We start from the raw sequence: 24,839 nt of genomic DNA on the forward strand, positions 1-24,839 counted from the left end.
TGTCCAGTCTGATGTATGGATAGGTCACCAAATGTCCAGTTACCATGGAGAGAGGGGGATGTGCCAGATCATCAACCCGCACCAGGCCCTGCTCAGCTGGGGCCGCCAACGACCTGCATCTCGTGGGCAGGCAGGCAGCAGGCTCCACATCAGGCTGCAGCTCCTGTCCCAGCCCCAGAGCAGACCAGTTAGGGGTGGGACCAGTTGGGGGTGGGAGGAGGTGGAGAGGCTCGAGCGATGAAGAAGGGGGGAGAACAGCAAGCGACAGTGGGGGGAGAGCAGCAAGTGGGGGCAAGACCTTGAGAAAAGAGGCACAGCAGGGGCAGGACCCGGGGGAAGAGGCGGGGCAGGGGCCATGGGCCTCGGGGAAAAGTGTGGGGCAAGGGGGTCAAGTTTTCAGAAATTATAAAGTTGGCAACCCTAGCACAGATTTGGGCCATAAAAAAGACAACACATTAAGTAATACGACCCCTAATAAAAAGGCAACTTTTTAAAACTTTTTTAAACTGAATATTTTCTTTCATCTCCCATCTGCTCAAGTATGTACCAAAGGCTCAATCCTGTAAAGCTCTTGGAGTATTGACTTCACTGGGAGATGAAGATACTCAACACCTCTGAGAGTTACTCAGCACTTCATAGAATCAAACCCTAAACTGAAACAAAAAACTGGTGTTTGTGAACACAGCATAAAATCCACTACTTTAATTCTAGCAATTCTAGTGCAAGGAATGTATCTCTGTGTCTTCAGGGCACGTGGTAAGGCCCTCTCTTTTACCCAGGTTTTGGGGCAGACAAGAGCAGTATAAGGACTGATGTCTGAGAAGGGGATCATTGTGTGGGCTTCATTTAATTCTGGGCAGTTATTTTCTGGTTTGGATGTAAAGAGCAACTGTTGACTTTACTTTTGACCTCTTTGCACTTTTAATTATTGGCTATGGTGCCGAGAGCCCAGGATAGGACATATCTATTATAAACTGAAATCAAGTCCATAGGTATTCAACACATGCACATCAACTCATCCCATGAACAGCTGATTTGTAATATAAAATCTTTGATAATCAACAGTTCTACTTCAGGTGCAGAACAGATATCTGACTTTTAGTGTATTAATAATATCATATTGCATTTGATTCCATTGGCTTTTCTTGCCTCTGCCTAATTCCTGCTCTCTAATTCATCATCAGTAGCTATTTGGTGGTAATGTTATGTTAGCAGTCTAATGGGGGAAAAAATATCCTTGACAAAAGTTATTTCATGTCTCCTAAAAATAAATATTGGAGATTTCTTCCTGATCGCAACAGCTCAGCCTTTTCTCCCCAGAAGTGTGAGCTTTTTAAATTTTTTTTGGGGGGGTGAGGGGATGTGGCCATTTTTTGAAGATATTATCTTTGAAGTCATATCATGATAACCGATGATAAATGATGCCTTTTAATAATATAACAATAATATAAAACCATATAAAGGTTTTATTGCCACCTGTTTTGTTGTCTGCAGCCCCCAAACTCATGCCAATAACACTTTTATACCACATCATCCTGTATAGAGAAAAAATATATAATATATTGCATATAAATGATAAAACACTAGGGATAATATTTACAAAGGAGTATGTAAATGTGTAGCCATCTGTAACTCCAAGGCTAACCCCTGCATGGCTTATGAATTTTCCTCTTATTAACTTAAGAAATAATAGGGCTTTTTAACTATACAGATACTGTTTATTCCATGCCTCCCAGCATGCTTACACACAATGCCTTTTTGTGTGCACACTATGTGTTAAGATATTGTGTGCTGTAATGTGATACATGAGGAATGAAAAGAGATCCATGAGCTAAAATGGAATGTAAGGAGGCAAACAGTTGAAATACTGCAAATACTTTACAAAGTGGCTTATTTCCCACATCTGTTTGCTTCATGTAGGGTAGAGATCAAAGTTTTCTTTAAGAAAAGAAAGAAAAATGTATGCAGAACTTCCGAGATGTCAGCTTTGGACTAATTCTGCATTTGCCTAACACATTCCACTACTATAGGATACAGGAAGGTTCATGACCTGGCTTGCTAAGAAATGAAAAACACCCTGTTGACCTAATCCACAGTTTTCTGCTTATAGATATCAGTTATTATTCATTAGGCTTAGCTGTGCTTCTTTTCTTCATTCTTTTTACTCTTTATTCTATATACATTATTCTATATACATAGTTATTTTCATATCCTGTTAAGCAGAATTAATTAAAAAGAAGGATAATAATTGTTTGATTTTGAAAAGAAAAATTCCACATACATGAAAATATAGTCCCCTTGTGGCTACACTTAGGTACAGCCACACCTTACTACCAACCACTACTAAATCTTACTTTAGTGCATAGATAAATGGGACTAACAGAGTCAGGATTTTGATTTTCCCCAACCTGAACCCTCTCTGCTTAAAAACATGCTTAACTTTAAAAGCTTCTGTTTAAGACACAATGAATTAAATGGGTTTTAAATATGCACTTAATGTATAATATATACTTAAGTGCTGTCATAAATAAGGATGAAATTAAGCCCACATTAGCCAGTATCTGATAGGGTTTCTATATTTTGATTGTTGTACTGAGCTCAAAGTCCTAGCAACTCCCTTGGAATTGTGTAGACTGTTTATGGTTTTAAGTTACAAAGTGAAATTAAAGACTATGTTTCTAGTATTAATGCAACTTTTCAAATCTGTTATGTTCATGCATATATTTCAGAATGATGATGAAGTTCAAAAAATGAGGAAAATCCAATAGCTCCCATCTCTTTAAAAACCAAAACAATCTCCTCACCCAAACACTGAGGGGGAAAAGACCCTTCTCTATTTACCACCCTGATACTAATCATAAACACTGTGGTTTAAAGACAGAATGTTGAGGAGGCCTCAGATGTGGGAAAATTGGAGCTGAAGTGGGTGGGTAAGTTTGACAGTTTGCTATGTGCGGCAAAAAGTCCCATGACAAGCCAAAAATTTAACTTTGACATTCATCTGGAGATCACCAACATTTACTTCCCTAGGAGCCATCTGTTGGTAATAGATGCTCATAAAGAGATCTGATACTTTAACTTTTTTGTTCAGTTTTGTTATTGACTTAGCTGTTCTTTTACACCCCGATCCTGCAAACTTGCTCAGGTGCTTAGCTTTATGCAATGTGAGGAGTCCTACTGAGGTAAACAGTGTGTAAAATTATAACACGCACAAGTGTTTGCAGGATTAGGACCTTACTCTGTAGTAAGAAACATGACCAAATCTATTGCTCAAAATGCAAAAGTTTTTTCTATAAAAAGTTATCCTCTAGACAAAGTCTTGCAATAAAGTCAACAAGGTGGTTTTCAGAGAATTTTCATTCAACTTTGTACATTTACTTCGTATCTCTAACAAGGAATTAAGTTAAGACAGAGCTACTGTATCTAAAAATACATAGATTACTACAACAGGTTTAAATTCAACAGCTAACAACACAAGATGTCCTGGATGGGCAAGCACAGCCTGGAAAGTTTCACCCTAGGTAAGCAATGCCTGGGAACTCCCAGCTGATGATAACAGTCAGCACTGAGCCAGGCGGCAGGTTCAAAAAAAATCTTTGCAATCCATTTTTTCCATCTATTTTGGGCATTCAGCTTGCTTTAAAGTGATTGGTTGGAATAAATCAGATTCTCCAGCTTTGTTTAGTGTGCACATAACTCTCAGAAATGCAGTATTTCTATATTACAATTCTCTGCTAAGAACAGAGCATGTAATCACAGTAAAGGGTCAAGTGTGACAAGCAAAACCACAGTCATGAATACAGAACCCTGGGTTTGGTGTAGGCAGGCTACCCAGTTGAGTGGATAGCATTTCATCTACATTCTGGATGACTGACATATTTCAGGAACAGATTGAAAAGTTGTGTTATCTGTTTATTTATTTTTTAAAATCAAGGTAATTTTGGGTCTGTCGAGCAATTTAATGTGTTCCTGAGAAGCCTGGTCTTAACAATCATTTTAAAAAATCAAAGTGCTATGTGGCTGGATCTCAATTCTGTCAAAGGATAATTCTTCCAAGCAATTATACACAAGGAAAGAGAAATCAGAAGTAGTCTTGCTGGACATCTACCCTCTTGTGTACTACTAGATTATAGTTAATGCCTGCTATGGTGATGCCTGAAGAGCACCACCAGTGGATAATTATCCTCCCCTGCAGGAGTTTTACTGTGTAATACTTGACTCCTTCTTGGAACAAACTGCCAAGCTGTCAGGACTCTGAATGGTGTATAAGCCTAATATCTGTGGTGCACTGCTGTGTGGATGCCTTTAGTGGGTAAATGCCATCGCTAAGAAGCTCAACACTGCCAAAACGGATTAGTACAAAGTATTATATTCTTTCTCCTTTTTTCTTTTCTTCTGTGAAAAGAGTTATGGGTGATGCTAAAATGTGGTAATCTCTACATTACTCATTCTGTCTACACAACACTCAAATACAATTCATACTCTAGAATAAATGCAAACATGTTTTAAGTGTCATAATTTGTAAATTGCACCATGGTGTATTAGGGCTAATATCTACATTATCCTCCTTCAAATCCCTCCTTAAAAAAACTCTTCTCTGATGTGATGCTTACAATCAACTTGCAGTTAGTTTACTGTTAGACAGCTGATTTGCCGTGACCACCGTTTTTCAAGCTGATCAATATCATTTTATTATTATCTATGCTCCTCCCTAGCCCCGTTTGTTTTAGTCACCAGTCATCTACTCTTTGAGGCAAGACTGTCTCCTATGTTTCTACAGTATCTAGGATAAGGTAATACAATTGTAATACATATAATAATCTTCTCACACTGATGTAAATCTGCAGTTGTACCATTGAGGTGAATGGAGCCACACTAATGTGAAATAGGTATGAGAAGAAACCATCCCTTAGTCTTTACAAGATAGAATGGTTAAATGCGATCATTTTCTTTTACTAGAAGAAAAAATTAGACCAATTCTACAATCTTCCAATTCCACAAGTTCTTTGGGAATTATACAAAGTAAGCAGACTTTGGATGTTTCAGAATTTATCTTTAATTCATAATTAACGGCCCTGACACCAAAAAAATCTACAGTAACAGACAGTAGTAGCTCCAGTCTCTCTAATAAAACCACCATGAGCAGTTCTATTTTGGATCCTAATTGTATAATAAGTTATTTTATTTTTATTAGGGACTTTTTTTTTTAAATCTGCATTTCTGAGGGAAATTTTCATATCTCCTATTTGGGTGAAATTCTGTTCTCTTACACCTATGTTATCCTCACTGACTTTGAGAGATATGAGATACATACAGAGATATGACAGAGATACAGAGATCTGAGATACAGACACATGACAAAGAGCACAACTGATCACAACAGGCCTGATCCTCATGAACAGCTCAGGACTGCTAGGCGCAGAATCCAAGGGATGGTGCAAAGATCATCTGAAACCACCTTTCTGGTCCCTCAATCCCGAGGCCTGCAAGGGCCAGTGCCTCAGGACTGCTCTGACTTATGTTCTATTACTCTGCTCTGGACTTACTGCTCTACTAACTGCATCCAAGCTGCCAGTACTCCTGCCAGGAAATGTTAAAACACAGCAGTGCTCCAGCCATACACCCTTTGCCACCACATGTCAAGTCCAAAAGGAAGTGGTGGCACAGATCCAGGAGCCGTAGGTCATTTGGGGATTCCTCTTAGACTAAAGGAATCATCAGCCAGCCTCTTAGGTAAGTCTCAGGTCTGCTTTGCACCAGCAGGACAGCACAAAGCAAATTTAGCAAGGGCCAGGATTTAGCCCCATAATTACACAGAACTGTCATAGTATCCAATTTACAGAACCCATCACTATGGTATCTAAAAACATCATAATTGGCTTTTAGTACATAACATATATTTCCAGGAATCTGGAACGCGTATCTATCTCTATTTTCTGTGTTACTATAGTCCTATCAGGTTAGAAATGAAGATTTTAAAATTATAAAGATGAAAGTATGCAGAACTTACCCTAAGTATTTTGTTTGTACTTATAACAGGAGCTTCATCATTTACTGATGTGACAGTCACAAATATAGTTTGGGGCAAACTTTGTTTCCACAGTTCTGTATTATTTGCTATGACAGTGAAATTGTCAGTCAGACCCTCACTATTATCATGAATATAGTAGATTAATTCTTGCTCTACCTGAAAAATAAATTAACTGAAAATTAAAGAAATTCAAACAAAAATTGTTTGATATTTTAAACAAAAAGCCATTTTAAACAAAAACCATTCCAGCTCTGTAATAATTGACTTTCAGCCCTCATGACCCCATTCTTTTTCCTCCAACACACACTATTCTATCTCTAGCATATCAGATTGCATATGGACATTTGGTTATTCTGAAATAACCTCAGATACAGTGAGGCACATGCACAACTGCAATTGTATTAGAAGGTCAGAGACAAACAAATCCCAAAGAACCCATATAAAAGTAACTAAACCATAGTTAACTGCTTTTCAAAAGTGAACCCTTTTAAATGTTTCATTTTTTATAGAGAAGAGGCAAAATAACTTAAAGCGTCACTATCTGCATCCAAAAGTCAAATTTCTTCTTTGGGCCATAATAATTAAAAATCCATATTCAATTACATTTTTAAAAGGTTAACAAATTTCAGTTTGTGCATTTTGAAACAAGTTAAATATTAAAAACTTTCAAATTAGAGAGTTTTCATTCAGCTGTAAAATGACCCTCAACTATATTGGCAGTGTAAGATACCTGTCAGGCTTATATTCATTTTAAATTGTTGGTTTATTACATTCCATGCCATTTAAGACACTTTGCCATATTCTGGAGTCTGAAAAGTAATATAAAAATGTACATATTCTTGTTTGTGCAGGAGTTATCCCATTGGAATATGACCTATCAAAATAATACATAATGTGGATCTTTACTTTCAAATAAGTGTATTAATGAATATATATGTTATTATATGCATCTAACACCCATAACTCCAGTGTAGATTTTTTTAAAGGGGAAAATACTTTGCAAACCTTCAGTACTTTATTCTGCAGTATCAAACCATTATTATTTGAAACTAGTGAATCACAAAGCATCTTGTCATAACCCCTGCTCCCATCTCATACCAAGGGACGGGGGTGGATTCTCCATCACTTGAAGTCTTTAAATAAAGATATGATGTCTTTCTTAAAAACATGCTCTAGCTCAACCATAAGTATGGCTCGATGGAGGAATCACTTGGTGAAATAATGTGGCCATTGTTATGCAGGAAATTAGACTAGAACATCATAATGGTCTGCTCTCGCTTTAAAAATATATGAATCATTTTGAGACCATCCACTGGCTTTCTCACCTTCTTCATAGTCTTTTAAGGCTGCACAAAACTTATTAGTACTTGTATCTTATTATGGACTCTCCACTTTCTCTGCTCCACCAATAACGCCAATATTTGTCCATTTCTCCAGTGAGCACATACAAGGCTTCTTCCTTGCCACTAGTTTGGCATACACTCAGAACTAGACTGAAAAACAATGTCCTCCCCTCAACTCTGCCACTTCTACCAGACTTTTGCAGGAAAATGCCACCAATGATGGCTAAGCAGATGACTATTCAGGAATTGTGATGTGTCATTTGTATCTTGTTCATTTTTTAAAAATTAACTGACTCTGAACCACCTAGCTGCAGGCACACCTGCTCAAAGTAAAAACACGTGTATATATCACTGTTTCCCTCATTCTCCCTTCCCCATTTCTTCTGACTGTTTATCATCTTGTCTTAAACCGTAAGCTCCTCAGGTAAAGGACGGTCTTTTGTTGCGTTTGTATAGTGCCTAGCACAAAGAGACCCTGACCTGCAGGTGAGACTGCAATACAAATAATAATTAGCATTTTAAAAAACACAAACAAAAAAGGAATTGCATTTAGATCAAGCTTATCATAGTCATATTACCTGTTTTCTGATAAATTTGGTTAACTTTACTCCAGGAAAGCGAGAGTTTCCAACATGCCCATTCTTTGGTGGCTCAACTAAAATAAATTCACAACTGAGTCCTGTGAAATGCTGATTAGAAATTTTTAGATAGTCTTCCACAAGAGCTTTAGAACCACCTTCTATTACTGTAAAATTCTGCACTTCTAATGGAATCATCTTAGGGATGATGTCTACAGAGATTTCTATTCCACTGATCACTTGGACGCCATTGGTCACATCCAACGAAAAATGGTCTTGTAGCTGGTCAGAGACTGTCTGCACATACTGAACGTTGCCATCATCAATATCTTGCTGGGTAAAAGTCAAAACTGGCTTTTGTTCTGCACCAAGGTAACCTTCTTCTGACGCAAACTTCCGAATGTATCCATGAACCGGAGGGGTCCTTAATGTGAACATGATCTCTGATGGAGAACTGTTTTCATGCACAACCTTAAATTTACACACAAATGTCATTAAAAATAAAAACAAGACAATCTCTTTAATTCTAGTCTGAATTTCTCGCTTTTAATCTTGGGACAGTAAATCATGGATTATTTATCCACCCATTTGGCTGGCATTCTCTATTTAGGATAAACATTATGTCTGCAAATGCCTAGCACAATGCATTTCCAGTATTATGTTAAGTAGATGCATGTTAGGTAATATGGCAAGAGAAAGTGTTTCATAATCCAAAACAGGCACCATAAAATCTCTCAAGTGAAACCCCTCCCAAAAAAAACCCCCCATCAAATTAATTACCTAAGAACTGTGAAATGTTGCCTGGAATGTGGATTTTACAATCAGCACAATACTGTACAACATGAGCCCTCTTGTGGTGGTTATTTTAATTGACAGAGCCAGATGGGTACCCAAGTCAACTACTACAGGACAGACCCAACAAAGAAAACAACAGAACACTAGTGGCCATCACCTACAGCCCCCAGCTAAAATCTCTCCAACACATCATTAAGGATCTACAACCTACCCTGGAAGATGATCTCTCACTCTCACAAACCCTAGGAGACAGGCCAGTCCTTGCTTACAGACAGCCCCCCAACTTGAAGCAAATACTCACAAGCAATCGTACACCATACAATAAGAACACTAACCCAGGAACCTATCGCTGCAACAAACCCGTTGCCAACTCTGCCCGCATATCGACTCTAGTGACACCATCACAGGTCCTAACCACATCAGCCACACCATCAGGAGCTCATTCACCTGCACATCTACTAAAGTAATATATGCCATCATGTGCCAGCAATGCCCCTCTGCCATGTACATTGGCCAAACTGGACTGTCACTACACAAAAGAATAAATGGACACAAATCAGACATAAAAAATGGTAATATCCATAATCCAGTCCGAGAGCACTTCAATCTCCAAGGACACTCTGTAGCTGACTTGAAAGTTGCCATACTTCAACAAAAAAACTCCAAAAACAGACTTCAGCAAGAAACTGAAGAGCTGGAACTCATATGCAAACCTGACACAATCAGACTGGGTCTGAATAGGGACTTGGAATGGTTATCTCATTACAAGAAGTAATTGTTACTGTTCACACATTCTCACCTTCTAATCAACGGTTGTGAATAGGCCTCCTCTACCCTAACTGAATTGACTTTGTTAGCACTAGCCCTCCCCATTGTTATGTTCCTTACCCTCGGATGTATATATATATACCCCCTATCTGTGGTTTCCACTTCATGCATCTGACGAAGTGGGTTGCAGCCTACAAAAGCTTATACCCACAGAAATTTGTTAGTCTTTAAGGTGCTACAGGACTCTCGTTGTTTTTGGTTATTTTAATGACGTATATGATCCAAATAAGTGCAAAGAAAAAATACTAACCGGAATAGTCCAAAGCTAATGCTTCTGAACTGATGCTTTTAAAACTTTGAGCCAGATCCACAGCTGGCATAAATCAGCATAGCTCCAATCAGACCCTTTGTATTGAAGCAAATACTTTGGATATAGTTTAATTTTCCCCCCCAGTATTTGTTACTGGTTCACCTACCATGAAATGGGAACTGCAAATACATTGATAAATGTATTTAAAACTGTATGGTTTTCTTGTAGTCTTGATAAACACAGTGTCTCTGCATCTTAATTTTCTCAAATACCAGTGCTCAGGGAATCAAATCACTCTGTCTTATTAATAGATAGATTTTTTCCTTTCTAGTGATGGAAGCATGTTAGTGTCAAAGTGATAAGCTATCTGAAGTCTATAGCCTTTTTGCACTGATGCCAGCAGATTCTCAAGTACAGACACCATAATTGGAGTCATTTTCCAAAAATAATATCTTGCAATAACTCAAGTTAGTTAGGTTGAAGATGACAGTTTTGTGGAACTGAGAGATTAAAAGGGATTTCTATGCATGGGAAAAGAAAGAAAGTAAGAAAGCAAGAAAGAAAGAAGGAAGGAAAGAAAGAAAGAAAGAAAAATCTGTTACAGATAGAAGATTAAAGCTAAATTGTAACTCACCTGCAATTTACCCTTACTGATTTTAACTGGTTTTCCTTCTTCAACTAACAGGTTGTTATTGTGGACAATTTTTGGTGGATGCTGATGGCTTTCCAAGTACATACGAACATACATTCCAGCATCCTGATGAATATCTTTAGCATAAACTGTAAAGTTAAATGTGTCAACAAGGTTGTTACTGTCATCATGCCTATAACTTACACGTCCCCTTTTTAGATCAAGCTGGGTAAAGGAATCTGTTGCTAGATTATTTACATAGATTCTTCCATGTTTTGGAGATGAGAATATCTCATAAGTAATCTCATGATCCCTTCTAATGTCTTGGTTTGTGATGGCACTTAGGTTAGTTGTTGTAATAGTTCTCTCTTTTCCTTTTTGGACCAATAAGCCTGTATTGTTAGCTAGTCGAACATAGGGATCTGAAGCACTCACTTCTAGAAGTGAAGACGTGTAGTGTTTGCCATCAGTTACAAATAACACAAAGCGTCCATAATCAGCACCACTGTGTGTAAATAGTACTCGCTTTTGCTCCAGGTCCTCTTGTTTAAATTGATATAGTCTATGAGTGGTATCATTCATTAGAGTCAAGTCCCCATTAGGAATGCCACGCCTAGTATACAGCAACTGCCCATCATCAAAATCAAAATCAGGATCATGGTAGCATAGATCTGCCAAGGTCAATAAACGCTGCCCATTCTTAACTACGTGAAATACCTTATCAACCACACGTACTGGTTTCTCATCATTCTTCAGTTCAACAGAAATATTAAATCTAATCTCTGCTGATAAAAGTTCTGTTTCTGGAGCAGAGCTCACCCATTCTCCTGATTTGGCAGATACTATGACAAGAAATTCATCATACATAGTCTCAGAGTCATCATGGACATACATAAGGCGCTCACCCATTATATCTTGGTTCGTGAAAGTGGTGAGGTTATCATTACTCTCTGGTGAATCTGAAAAATTAATGAGTTTTAATTTTCCATGTTGAGGACTCTTTGTAACTTTATATTGAAAGGCCTTATTATCCAGGGTTTTTGCAAACAATCTGGTTTTTGTTATTAGTGCTCCTTCACCTTCGGTTATGGTCAAGCCATTGTTTGTCAAAATAATGCTTGTGAGATCTGCTTTAATGTTGATTTTGAAATCATAGACATTTGACTCCAAATACTTTGTAAAAATTAGGAATCTAAATGAATCCTGAGTGTTCTCATGGGGTCTACTGATTAATTCGTATTCTACTTCATGATCTGTAATGCTTTTTTGGCTAAAAGTTGAATTTTTTTTCAAGACTTGGTTGTTAAGGAGCATTTTCCCTTTCTTGGGTAAGGACAACAATTTATAATTAAGTTCATTTTCAGGTATATCTGTATCCACTATCACAGCCAAAAGATTATCTGAATTTAGGCATTTCTTTTTTGTTTTTTCAATTTCTAGAGGAACATGTTTCAATAAATTATACCTCAACCATTTCACAGAGATTGAAAACGTAAACTCATCACTGATTTTGTTTCCAACGCTAACCTTAAATTTAAAGTGTTCTGTAACATTTTCCATCTGGATTTCTTTGAAAATACTAGAGTATCTCAAACGATTGTGCTCAATGGAGCGCTGAGAAAACGAGTTTACTTGCTTCCATTCTCCATTAGAATGTCGTCTTTGAATTTCACCAAATCGGGGTGATTCTGTGATCTCATATCGTATCTCTATCTCTTGGTGGATGGCATTTGTTTCAACTGCCAAGTGGCTGAGCATGATCAAAGCTGCTTTGCCTTGTAGCACTTTTATTCCTGTGTTGTTAGCTACTTTATAATCCAAAGGAATAGTCATGATACGCAACACAACAGTGTTGCTCACTTTCTCTCCATCACTTGCTCGCAGCACAATCCTCGAGTTCTTGACACCAGTGTGGACAAAGAAAATGTTGCCTTCTTTTAAGTCCTCATTAGAAAAAGTAGTAACAGCTCTCCTGGGATTCTTGGAATTTTCTAAAAATCCTGCATCTGTATTCAGATTTCCAAGTACTGAAAGACTGAGATCTGCAGAGTCTGTGTCTTGATCTGAAACCTTTATTAGGTCAGCAGTCAAGCGTTTCTTTGAGTTCTCTAACAAAAGAAATAAGTTTCCCTTGGGGAGCATAAGTTCAGGAGCATCATTTGTCGGAGTGACAGTAATCCTAAACACATGCTGCTCATTTCCTTGCAGATACAGAGGCATGTCCTTTTCGCTACTGGCAGAAATGGAAAAAGTAAAATAATCGTAAGTGTCCTCAGAGCCATCATGGACATATAGAACTCTTCCTTGCCACAGGTCTAACATAGTAAATGTGCCCACCTCCTGCTCTGGTTCAACACCTAACCTCAAGTCACCATGGGAAGGCTGCCCCTTTATTTTAAAAAGGATCTGTGACTGACGAAGCCCTAATTTCTTAAACTCTAAATTTACTTTAATATGTTTAGATTCAAGTGAAGCTTGTCCACCCTCTGGAACAATCAAGTTATTTAGAACCAAGAAATGGCCACTATCCTCTTTGCCTTGGGGTTTGGAGATTTCAGGAAAATTGATGGAAGTGGGGGCTGCTGTTACAACAGGAGGCTTTTCGGTTGTCACTACAGGAGAATTTGTATTAAAAGAATTCTCTGTTTTACATCCAGCTGAAACATCCTTTGTAACCAGAACATTCTTTAACGATCTCTTTTCTGAATTGGCTTTCAGGTCTCTTAAGCAACCTTTGAAAGATCCTCCTCTGGCATATTTTCCAGAAACGGAGGTTAGCTCTAACTTTATCACTTCTACCCGAGTGCTGTCATCTACACCACCTACAAAAAGTGGTCCTTTAAAAAGGGGTATCTTGCTGTGGGAAGGCAGTGATGTTTTCACTATTTCTCCATCTATCATCAGCTGCAAATATTGTGCAGTAAATTTTAGCTCAATGGAGTGCCACTTGTTATCACTGACTGAATGAAGAGAGGAAAGCCGCATTCTACTTTTACTCTTTCCAATATGGGCCTTAATTAGTCCATCTTCAATTTCCATTGCAATGAAATCTCCTGCTCGTCCAGAATTATAAAGCAGCAAGCCTCGCTGAGCTGAGGTCTGCATTGCACACTCCAAGTGTCCTTCACCCTGGACATTCCATAGTGGGAAAGAAACATAGGATTTGGAGCTAAAGAAACTGATAGGTTCATCTTCACCTGCAAAGAATTCATCACTGCATCCCAGTGACACTTCATGAACATTTCTGAACCCAGGATAAGGTCTCAGGGACATCAGGACCTCATGCTGATTAAATAACACATCATCGATACATCCTCGGAAATTGGTTAGTGCTCTATCAAGGTAAGGAACATCAAGGGTTCCCCTTCCACCAATGAAGAGTCCATGTTCAATGTTTAATTGATATAGAATCCCAGGCATTTTTGTACTAGTTCTATAATATTTATCAATTACCAGTGTGACATTATCATTTTCATGATGTAGTTCAACCAGGTGCCAGGCTAAATCATTTAGCCGGGAGCTCCGTTGAGAACGCAGCACTCGTTCCCCTGCTCCAAAGTTCATTCTCAACTGCAAGAGACAAAATTTTAATGATGAAAAGTGGTGAGTGGATGGATGAAGATTAAATTAATTGTGTGTCTCTTAAAGAAACAAGTAGTACTTAATGTTTTGACAGCTGCTCAATTTAAGCTTCAATCATTGCATTTTCAAACAACAAGCACAAACCTGTTTATTGTTATGGATGGTCCAACACCACAATCTCAAATCCAAAACCATTATAAATTTTGGGAAGGTTTACCTGCCAACACAATTTTAGTCTGGGTCAGATGCAAAAGCAGGAAGGGACTATTTCCAGTTCTGCTGTGATCAAAATTTGCAAAGGTGCAAGATCATACACAAATTTCTGCTATTAGCTGGGGGCTGAACAATTGAAAGTGAAAGAGGAGGAGAGAGACCTAAGTGTATTAGTCGATCACAGGATGACTATAAGCTACCAATGTGATGCAACTGTGGAAAAGGCAAATGCAATCTTAGGATGTGTTAGGTGAAGTATTTCCAGTAGAGAAAGGACAAGACACTGAGTAAGATCTCATTTAAAATACTCTAGACAATTATGTTCACGCAAGTTGAAGAAAGATGAATTCAAACTCAAACAGGTGCAGAGAAGGGCTACTAGGATGATTGGGAAATGGAAAGCCTATCTTATAATAGGAGACTAAAAAAGCCTGGCTTGTTTAGCGTAGCAAAAAGAAGGCTGAGAGGGGATTTAATTGCTCTCTATAAATGTATCAGGGAGATAAATACCGGGGAGAAAGAAGAGCTATTTCAGCTAAGGATAATGTTGGCATGGCACAGGAACAAATGCGAATAAAGTGGAAATGAATAAATTTAAACTGGAACTTAGAAGGTTTCTAACCATCAGAGGAGTGTGATTATGGAACAGCCTCCCAATGGGAGGAGTAGGGGCAAACAACCCAATCAGCTTTAAGACCGATCTTGATAAATTTAAGAGTGGGATTGTATGACAAGGTTGCCTGTAGTGGTGTGGGGGCTGCATTTGGCATCCCTGGGGGCTCCCTTTATGTCTTATGTTCCTAAAATGTTCAGCTAGTCAACTGTAGGGGCCAGGAAGGGAATTTTCACCTCAGTGTATTCTGGGAAGGGAGAAAGGGTTGTCTCCTTCCTCTGTCGCATCAGAGATGGCCATACTTGGAGACAGGACACCCAGCGTGCAGGGCCAAGGTTCTAAGGTGGCACTGAGCATTCTCTCTCTCAGATGCTTGGCTTGCTGGTTCTTGCTCACATGCTTAGGGGTCTAACTGATTGCCATATTCAGGGCTGGGAAGGAATTTCCCTCTTGGTCAGACTTTGCGGGGTTTTTGCCTTCCCTTGCAGCATGGGATGTGGTTCACTTCTCTGGATTATCTGGGTATAACTTACTTTATCAATTCCCTGCCATTGCAGGGGCCTCAGGCATTGGTACATCTTGGTCCCTCCTCTTCTCTGCCTGTGGCACACAACAGATTACTCTCCTGAAAGCTGTAGTGCTTTGATGGTTTCAGGTGGCTTCATGGAGTTTAGTGGCCTGTCATGTACAGGAGGTCAGACTAGATGACTTGATAGTTCCTTATGGCTTTAAATTCTATGACTCCAAAGACAAACACTGAGCAAAGCAGTACTTGTTCTCTCTATTTTTCATAATTAAAAAAAATACCTGTAAATATCCCGAGTGCAGTTCTACCAAACAATGATCCTCTTTTCCAGCTGCAAGAAAAAGTAATCCATGTGGCTTGCTGGTTCGAAATCGTAATTGCAGTGATGTTCGAGAGGATGATTCTGCAATATTCAACTCCACATAGCTGTCACCGTAAAATGATACTAAAATAAAAACAGACATATATGTACTTTTGCAAAATGCCTCATCATTACTATATACACACACACCCTCGGTATCCAGTGTATCCCTAAATGAAGAGTAAGAACTAAATTTCCTTTTCTGCACACTATAATACACCAATCCATTCAGTAGGTGCAGTGCACAATAGAATATTTGATAGATACATACTATATCCCAGAAATAATGCTACTCAGAACCTTGTGGCCAACAACCAAACCCACAGACAGTTCTACATCAAGTACCTAATGTTTAGAGGAGCAGTGGAGAGATTTTTTTATATCATCACTGTACTTAGTTCTACGTCAAAAGCAGATAACACTGAAAAAGGCATAAACCTAGTGTAGTGGTTCTCAGTATATGGTCTAAAGATCTCCAGAAAAGAGAGATGATGCTAGTAGTAAGAAGGAAGTTCAGGAAGTTATGTGGTCCATTTAAGTATCTTTCACTAATGAAATAATCTGCAAAATAACAGAGTTGGAAAACCACTGCTCTAGTGAAGTAAAGTTTTGCAGTTGAATGGACAGGAGTTCCTCTTTCCATAAACCTGCTTTGTACAGGAGGCAAGTAAATAGGCAATAGATCTCAGAGGCATTAGAGTCTTTCATACAACCTGTGCCTGAAAAATCAAAAGGCGTTTTCCTGACCTTTTTGTTGTTCTCTTCAGATAAAATATAAGCACCTCCCTTTTTCAAAGGAAATATTGGGCCATTGAACTGGATTGACCAGGGAACTGATCTTAATCACTATAATAGTAGTAGTAGTAGTAGTTGAATGGTAGTGTGTAGAAACACCAAACAAGATCAGGAACCCATTGTGCTATAAACTGTACAAACACATTGTAAATATGGCCCCTACCCTGAAGAGTTTATAACCTAACAAAAGAGGTACTATCACCCCCTTTTATAGCAGATGGCAATCTGAAGTACAGATAAATTAAGTGTCTTGCCCAGGGTTGGGAAGTCTGTGCCAGAGATGGGAACTGAACCTAGATTTTTCAAGTCTCCATCCAATGCTTTAACCACAAGATCACCCCTTACTCTATAGCCATACTAGATTTTAGGAAAGAAGTATAATGTCATGGGCAGCAAGAAATTCAAATAGAGGCATGCAGAGGCTTTCAATTCCTATATTAAGATTCTGAGAAGGAGTTCTATTTCTACTGCTATGTTGGAGCTGACAACCCCTAATGAATAGGAGCAATGGTATGCGATTTGATTAGAGTCCTACCAATGAACTCCCTTAGGAAATCTATAGCTGAAACCTGAATCTTTCATAGATTTATAAGGTGAGAAGGGGACTATTATGATCATCTAGTCTGACCTCATGAATCAAATAGGCCATAGAATTTTATCCAGTGATTCCTGCACCAATCCTGATACCCTGTGGCAGAACTAGAACGTACATTTTAGAAAGACTTCCAATCTTCATTAAAGACTCCAAGTGTTAGAAAATCCACCACATCCCTTGAGGTAAACTTTATTATGCATAGAGCAACACCTTTATCTATATCTTCCTGGATGAACTAGCGAACAACTAGAATAAAGAGAGTGGAAGGTCAAAAATGCCTTGCAGTGAACCACTGGAGGAAAAATATCTGTGTTACAGTGAATATTAGTATAGTGGAAATGACAGAAGAATCCTTGGGATTATAAATTTTGCATTTTATAAGCCAACTTTAGAGTCCATAGTTGTGGGTGGGGCAGGTAACTCAGCAAACAGATCTATCAACCTAGGCATTTATCCATGGCTAAATCCCTACTCAGGCCAGGACCACCTACAGAGTCCTGGCATGATCTGTGTTAGGGTTCTTCACAAGAGAAAGACGCATGTTTTTATAGGGTAGCAGTCAGGTTCCTCTAGGAGAACCTCTTTCAGTATGTTTTTTGGCTAAAACCACATTTGAAGTGACCTTTTGAATGATCTTTTGAAGAGAAATTGTTTTTGCTATGGTTACATCAAGTTGCCAACCATATCATCAAGGAATATGAGTGGAGTTGAGCCAGTAAAAGTAGAATGCCTCTTGCTGTCAGGGTCCTGCAACCCTGCATCTTTCTTGAAAATGACTGTAACAGACCAGTGTAGTTGTAGCTGTGTCAGTCCCAGGATATTAGAGAGAGAAAATAGGCGAGGTAATATCTTTTATTGGACCAACTTCTGTTGGTAAGAGAGACAAGCTTTCAAGACACACACAGTTCTTCTTCAGGTCTCAAGAAAAGCTCTGTGTGGCTTTAAAATTTGTCTCTCACACTAACAGAAATTGGTCCAATAAAAGATAATGCCTTACCCACCTTGCCTCTGTAACAAACCAGAGAAGACATGGAGAAAGATCTCAGATTTACAGAAGAGGGCTTTTTTCAGACAATCATCTAGAAATAGTAGGGGGTGGGTATTTTGTCCGATTAATTCAGACACCATCTATAACTTCTACTTCTGTAAAACTCAATCCACTTAAGCAATCAGAATTTTCTATTTTCTTAAATATGTCTTGGGAGGTTTGTATATGAATATGTATGTGACATTAAAATTCATTCACTCTATAAGTTATTGCTACTAGTTGTCTCTATATTTCTATAGCTGCAAAAACCAAATTACTTCTTATTTTAAATCTTCTGTATGTCATGTAATTATCTGGTTGCTTCAGATCTAGGGCAACCTGGCATCTCTTGCTCTTTAGGGAGACTATGTATACAGAACACAATCATACTGGCTTTTATTGTTCCCATATAACAAAGATCACATTTGAATTGTTGTCTACATTCAGCCCTAGTTCACTGCTATTTAAGCATCTCCAGTCCCACTGAAGACTGCTTTTCAAATTATTTTTATTGGCCTTTTCTACCTGGAACAGAGCAATAAATAACTTCTTTCTTCCCTAGTTTTAAAAAAGCAACACCCCAAACATATAACTATCAAACACAAGAAGCCTAATTCTGCCCCAAACCCACTTGCACAGTTCCAGTTATCAGAAGTTGTGTATACATATCTGAGAACAAAATTGGGATCAAAGACTTGACTGAAGATTAGCAAAGATTTTACAAAATCTGTCAAAATTGCTCACTTTGGGCTAGATTACAATTAAACCCTGCAAAAGGGGGGGGGGGAGGGGGAGGCCCTAGGTGTACTGTTGCATGAGGAACCCTGGGAAAGAATGGTGAACTTGGAGTCACAACTCCTTCCTTGCTCCTCCTTTGCTCTTGCGGGGGATATAATTGAATGCCGGTCTTTACAGACCGCATGTTACATCCTCCATCATTTCTGCTCAGTTCCAGTGCACTGGGGAGGGGGAAGCCAAGGCTTTGCCCATTCCTTACATTTGTGTGTCCCCCACTCACTCCCCAGGGAGGAATAGCAGCCACTCTCCACTACGCCTAGATTTGTAATCCAGAAGAGACCTTCACATCCATGCAAGGTACAAGAGAATGGTAGTCTTTTTTATAGGTCCATTTTGAACTACACCATTCCGTCTCTTAAAGCAACAAACGTGCATTCCACTCCTCTAATTCAATTCAAGACTCAGGCCCCACATGGCAGAGGAGCTGCAAAATATTTTTGGTCTTCAAAGTGTTTAACAGATATTGGCATCAGTGCGGTCTCTTTAAAGATAAAATAATGGTTTGGTCATAGGCTCAGAGTGCAAGTAAAAACAATATAGCTAACATTGAAAGTACTTCCAGAAATGCTGAACCCTTCTGATGTGGAAACAAAAATATGCTAATAACTAAACTATTGATCTTCTTTTTTTGGCAATAAAAGAAATGTCAGAATTAGGTCACAGGACAACTGTTGCTCACATTAATTGCACAAATGTAACCTGGTAACATTTCATCCAGTTAGAGAACACTACCAGATATAATCTTTGTGTTATTATTATCGTGTGAATTGTCATGTAATCTAGTAAATTATCTAGTTAATAAAGGTCAAAACATAAAAGGCAGAGAATTTGTCTAAGTTTTGAATTATTTTAAATTGCTATAGATAGTAACTAAATTTCATGATTGTTACTTCAAGAGGTGACAGGGACAGAAGGAGTCACTTCTTGAAAGTTAGGAACATAAGGACTGCCATACTGGATGAGATCCATGGTCCATATAGCCCACTATCCTGTTTCTGATAGTGGCAAGCAATAGATGCCTCAGAGAAGAGGGAAAAAACCCCACAGTAGTACGACAAGGGATAATCTGCCCCCATGAAGGTCTGATCCTAATCCCTCAGAGTTAGAGACTGCCTTAAACCCTGAATTATGACCCCTTCCCAAAACTCTTTGATTGTATTAACTGTTCTAACTCTGGATATTCTTGTTATCTTGATTGTTACTAAATTCTTGGCCTCAATGATATCCTGTGGCAGTTAGTACTACAATCTAATTATTTACTGAATATTTCCCTTTATCAGTTTTGAAGTTGCTACTTCTCAGTATTATTATAGTTATTATGGTAGCGCCCAGGATCCCATTGTGCTAGGTGCTGTACAAACACAGAACAAAAACACAAAGAATTTACAATCTTGAACACACCCTCAAGAAAGAAATTTCTGTTTCTTTGTTTCCAAGAGATTTCTGTGGATAGTAGTGGGTGATAGCCATCAAGACAGAAAAACTCTCTTATGAAAAGTGCCCCCAGCACTAGCTGAATGATTTACCCAGTATCTGGCTGAGACTGGGTCTTTGAGGAAGGCTAATGACCAAAGGTTCACCACCGAAGGCTCATTCCTGAAAAGAATTAGCTAATAGGAATAGATTGGAGAATCAATCACAGTAAATAGTGGAGATTACTATTTATCCCACAGAACAAGGTTGTGTTCCTACCACTTTTTATTCGTGTTGGCAGTGTGGAAGTCATTTTAGATTCTCTGCTGTTAATGGATGTTGAGCTAGCAGCTAGCAACAGGAGCAGTTTTTTCCCATCTGCACTCGGCGAGAAGGGTACAACCTCTGCTTTTGGATGCAGATGTCACTGCAATTTATCCCTGCCTTCTTCATGCTGGGATTAGTTTACTGCAATTTATGCTCCATGTGGGACTACGTTTAGGACCATCCACAAATTGAAGTGAAATAACTCAGTATTGCATGCCTACAAACTTATTTTTCCTTTCAGCTGTGGAACAGTCATGTGCTTTTGTTTTGGCACTGCTGGCTCTGGCATTTGTACTACAAAGTCTTTTTACAGGTGGATTGGTGGCAGATGTTGTGGGATCTGTATGGGACAAATGTAGATGTCCACCATTTAGAGGTGCTTATAGAATAGTATTTACTTATCACATAGAAGCTTCGTGTAGAAACCCCATCAGGGCCCTAGTGTGACAGAAATGTGCAAAGAGTAAAAGACAGCTCCACCCCCAAAGTGCTTACATTGTAACTGAGGCAAGCTGTAACTAATGGGTGTAAAACAATCAGAAGTAACTGAGGAGGAAGGTGGAAGGAAAATGTACTAAAAATATGATTTACATAGGTTAGATGTGTGCATGCTTAGATGGTTTCAAGCTGTTTATTTTTGATCTTGTAGTCCATAAAAAAAATCAATCACGTTTCTAGCAACAAACTGCACAGATTCAGGCTATGTATCTGTGTTCCCACAGACTTCAGAAGGATTTGAATACAAGACCCTCAAATAAAATGTAGTGAAAATCTTCCTTGGTCTAATATATTAGTGAGGGAAATGTTCATTTTCTATTCATAAAGAGTTTTCTCCTTTTCATGAAATGAGCTCTTTGGGATACAGATTCTGTTTTGTTTTATTAAAACCTTTTAAAAGCCTGGCTCATTTTCACTCATATCATAGCTGTACAACAGTGGTGGTGCCCAGTAAGGAAGAGAGAACAAGGAGAAGACAAATGGTTCCAGTTCTGTTTGTCAAGCTCAAGATACTCTTAACAGCATTACATTAAAAAAAAAAGTGCAAAAGTTCAATTATAAATTAACAATCATCCTAATCTCTCACTAAATGTCCTACAAGTATTTGTTGAAAGGCAGCCCATAAAACACAAAGAAAAACTCAACTTTCCTACAAACCCTAATAAATAAATTTCTTTCTATGACCTCACTATCATTCAACTTCCTACTAACAAACTCCTTCTCATAGTAACCTCCCAGGACCTCTTTTATATCTCTTCCCCTATCAGGGGCTGGACCCTGGGCCACCCACAGCTGCATCCCATATAAGAGGGCATGAAACAAGCTCCCTCTTTCCAGGGAAATGATCAGATACTTCTCTACAGATCAAGTGCTTCTCTTGAGAGAAAATGTGTTTTCAGGTAAAATACTTAGCTGGAAAACTCTCACAACTATTCATTAGAACAGATGAACCAAAGAGATTCTGTTGGATTAATTCATGCTAACATTTTATAGCCTATAGATTAATTTACAAATCTAATTTTATTTCTTTCCTTGTTGCTGTAGGTTTGTTTTCTAAAACAGTAATTCAAACTGTTGTAGAAGGAGTGTCTAAATTTAATCCTAACAATTCCAGAGTAATATACAAAATTTTGTGGTAATCTGCAGAAATAAATGTTGGTTCTAAGACTATTACACAAGTGTCAGTCTGTCCGTAGTGATTAAGCTCTCTAAAATAAAATTCTCTAAATGGTCTGCATAACAGGTTTTCTAAATTAATAAGGGTACTGCCATAGCCTATCTATTGGAAAAAGCTGTCATCTATGGAAATAAACTTGGGGGTTTTAATGCAATATTCATGTACAGCTGTTAGCTTCTTTTAGTGATGTTTTATAAAGATTTGTGTATACTTAATAATGCTAGATATTAAGATTATCATTCACAGAAACCAAGAATTTGAGTAATCCAAATATATTTAGTTTATGCACAATGGGGAAAAAACAATTCTGGAAAATAAAAAGATTGCCTTTTAAATTTTCAAAGGGGCTATATTGAACTGTGAGAACATGGAGGAAAAACATTTTTACAATGCTGATTAATACTGATTTGAGAGATGTTTCTACTTTTATATGGAAAGCAACAGATGGGTCAGATCTCTTTTGGAGAATGTGATGCAATCTTTATGATATGACATTGTGGAATTCAGCTTTACTGCTCATTCTACTATAGGTAAGCCCCAGGTTTTATGAAGGTCTCCAAAACCCTAGTAATATCATAGTTTTGAACAAACTGATGTTGATACTATAAGACTTTAGAAGTGAGGGAATATATTCAGGTAACTTAAGTTTTGAATCATCAGTATTTGTAAAAATTGGGATTTATTTGTAATTACTCTCCAAAGATAACTTTGTATTTGCCTCTTGCTTAACATGGAGATAATGATATTGATCTCCTTTGTAAAGTGCTTTAAGACCTATGGATAAGAAAAGCTATACAAGAGTTGGGTAATAATAATATTATTCTGATCAGTAACCCCTGCAAGGATCAGATAAGAAGTTGTATCGAAGTTGGGTTTACTAGTCTATAATTCCCTGGCTCCTCTTTGCTCTCCTTTTCAAAGATAGGTACTATGTTTGTCCTTTTCTAGTCTTCTGGGACTTCACCATCCTTCATTACCTCAAAGATAATCACAGTTATCCAAGATTGCTTCAGCTATCTCCTTATGTATTCTAGAGAGAATTTCTTCAAGCCCTGCCCACTTGAATATATCTAAATTATCTAAATATTTTTAACCTATTTCCCTTTTCTGGCTTGTGTTCCTTCCACACTGTTCCCCTGTAGATAAATACTTAAACAGTCATGGGGTGAGTGATGGAGATAGAGAGAGTGACTCTAATCCAGTGATTAGGGCACTCACATAGGAGGTAAGAGGTTCCAGGGTCCAGTCCCCCTGCTCCAATCACTTGTTCTTTATCTGCAGAGAAACCGCTTCAACAGGACAGACTAGGGAGCCCAGCACCAGACTATCCCATAGCTCAGTGGTAAGAGGTGGGGGACACCTTTCTCCCTCTCTAGCAGAGAAGGGAGAATTGAATCTTGGCCTCCCACATCCTAGGCAAGTGCTCTAACCAATGAGCTAAAAGTTATAAGGTGGGTGGTGGCAGCACCTTCACCTCCTCCAGCCATTGTGTGGAGCAAGGTAGGTACATAACTCATTCCCACAAGAGGCAACTTAGGTGTGTAAACTGTCTGGCTCATGACAGGGGTTCCTGTTCACAGATTGCTTAACAGAGATAGGCATCTCCCTGCAGCCTGGATTTAGGCATCTATCTCTCAGAGAAGAGCAGGTCTTAGCATACATCATGGTCATCGGTATCTTCCATGGGCTACCTTAGGTGGCTCCCCACCTAGCATGCTGGCTTTTGCAGATCACATTTTTCAGCTCCGATCTCTCCCCATTCATTGTATAGAGAACCTAGGCACATAACTCAGGCTTTGTGGATCAGTGTTGTCTGAGTGATTTTTTTTTTAGGTGCGTAAAAGTTAGGCAATGTGACATTCAGCATTACAATGTCTGAGTCCCTCTGTGCCTTAGCCTTTCTGGTATTGTTCCCACATGCTTGTGCTGTTCTTTTATATTCATGTATACACATGCATACCTAATCCCACATATTTATATTATTGAACTGTTTATTTTCTAACCTGACTTCATTTTTAACATGAGATGTTTTGGTAGTGCTCACTTTTCTGTAAGAGAAACATAATCAATAATGATACCAATTGAAATAAAGGCCCAGATGGCTTCCAAGGCTTGTCTCCCACAAGATCAATGGACTGTTATCCTCTGTTCTGAGCAGAAATGGGGGTGATGGAGTCAGCGGCTTAATAACATTGTCCCCTCTTCCTGAGATCCTACGGAAGGCTCCACAGGGAAGCAGGGGACAGCTGGATGGCCATGGGAGTGAAAACAGCCCTTCATAGAAATTCCTCAAAAAAAAGTAATACAGCATAGGACTGTGGGGTTTTTTGTCCTGAGCCCTGCTTTCTGCAGGGGCATCCCACATGAAGAGGTGCATGGGGCAGCTGCACCCAGGGAAGGCAGTGGTAGTCTGGCTACAATGGAGCCATATTGCCAGCAAGCAGCACAAGAGAGCTGT

The 24,839-nt window shown here is 38.6% G+C and overlaps 1 protein-coding gene across 1 annotated transcript in view; it reads right to left on the reverse strand.

The window, feature by feature from the left end:
• Positions 1–24,839, reverse strand: part of LOC137151548 (chondroitin sulfate proteoglycan 4-like) — a 44,885-nt gene that overhangs the window by 19,861 nt on the left and 185 nt on the right. The window contains exons 2-5 of the mRNA XM_067545793.1: positions 15,672–15,835; positions 10,460–14,026; positions 7,953–8,423; positions 6,011–6,187 (exon numbers count right to left, since the gene is read on the reverse strand). Coding sequence (XP_067401894.1) covers positions 6,011–6,187; positions 7,953–8,423; positions 10,460–14,026; positions 15,672–15,835 — 4,379 coding nt within the window. The remainder of the gene's footprint in view (positions 1–6,010; positions 6,188–7,952; positions 8,424–10,459; positions 14,027–15,671; positions 15,836–24,839) is intronic.

Source organism: Emydura macquarii, unplaced genomic scaffold (genome assembly GCF_026122565.2).
Source record: "Emydura macquarii macquarii isolate MOO-44397 ecotype Brisbane River unplaced genomic scaffold, CSIRO-AGI_Emac_v2 contig_1108, whole genome shotgun sequence".
NCBI lineage: Eukaryota > Metazoa > Chordata > Testudines > Chelidae > Emydura > Emydura macquarii.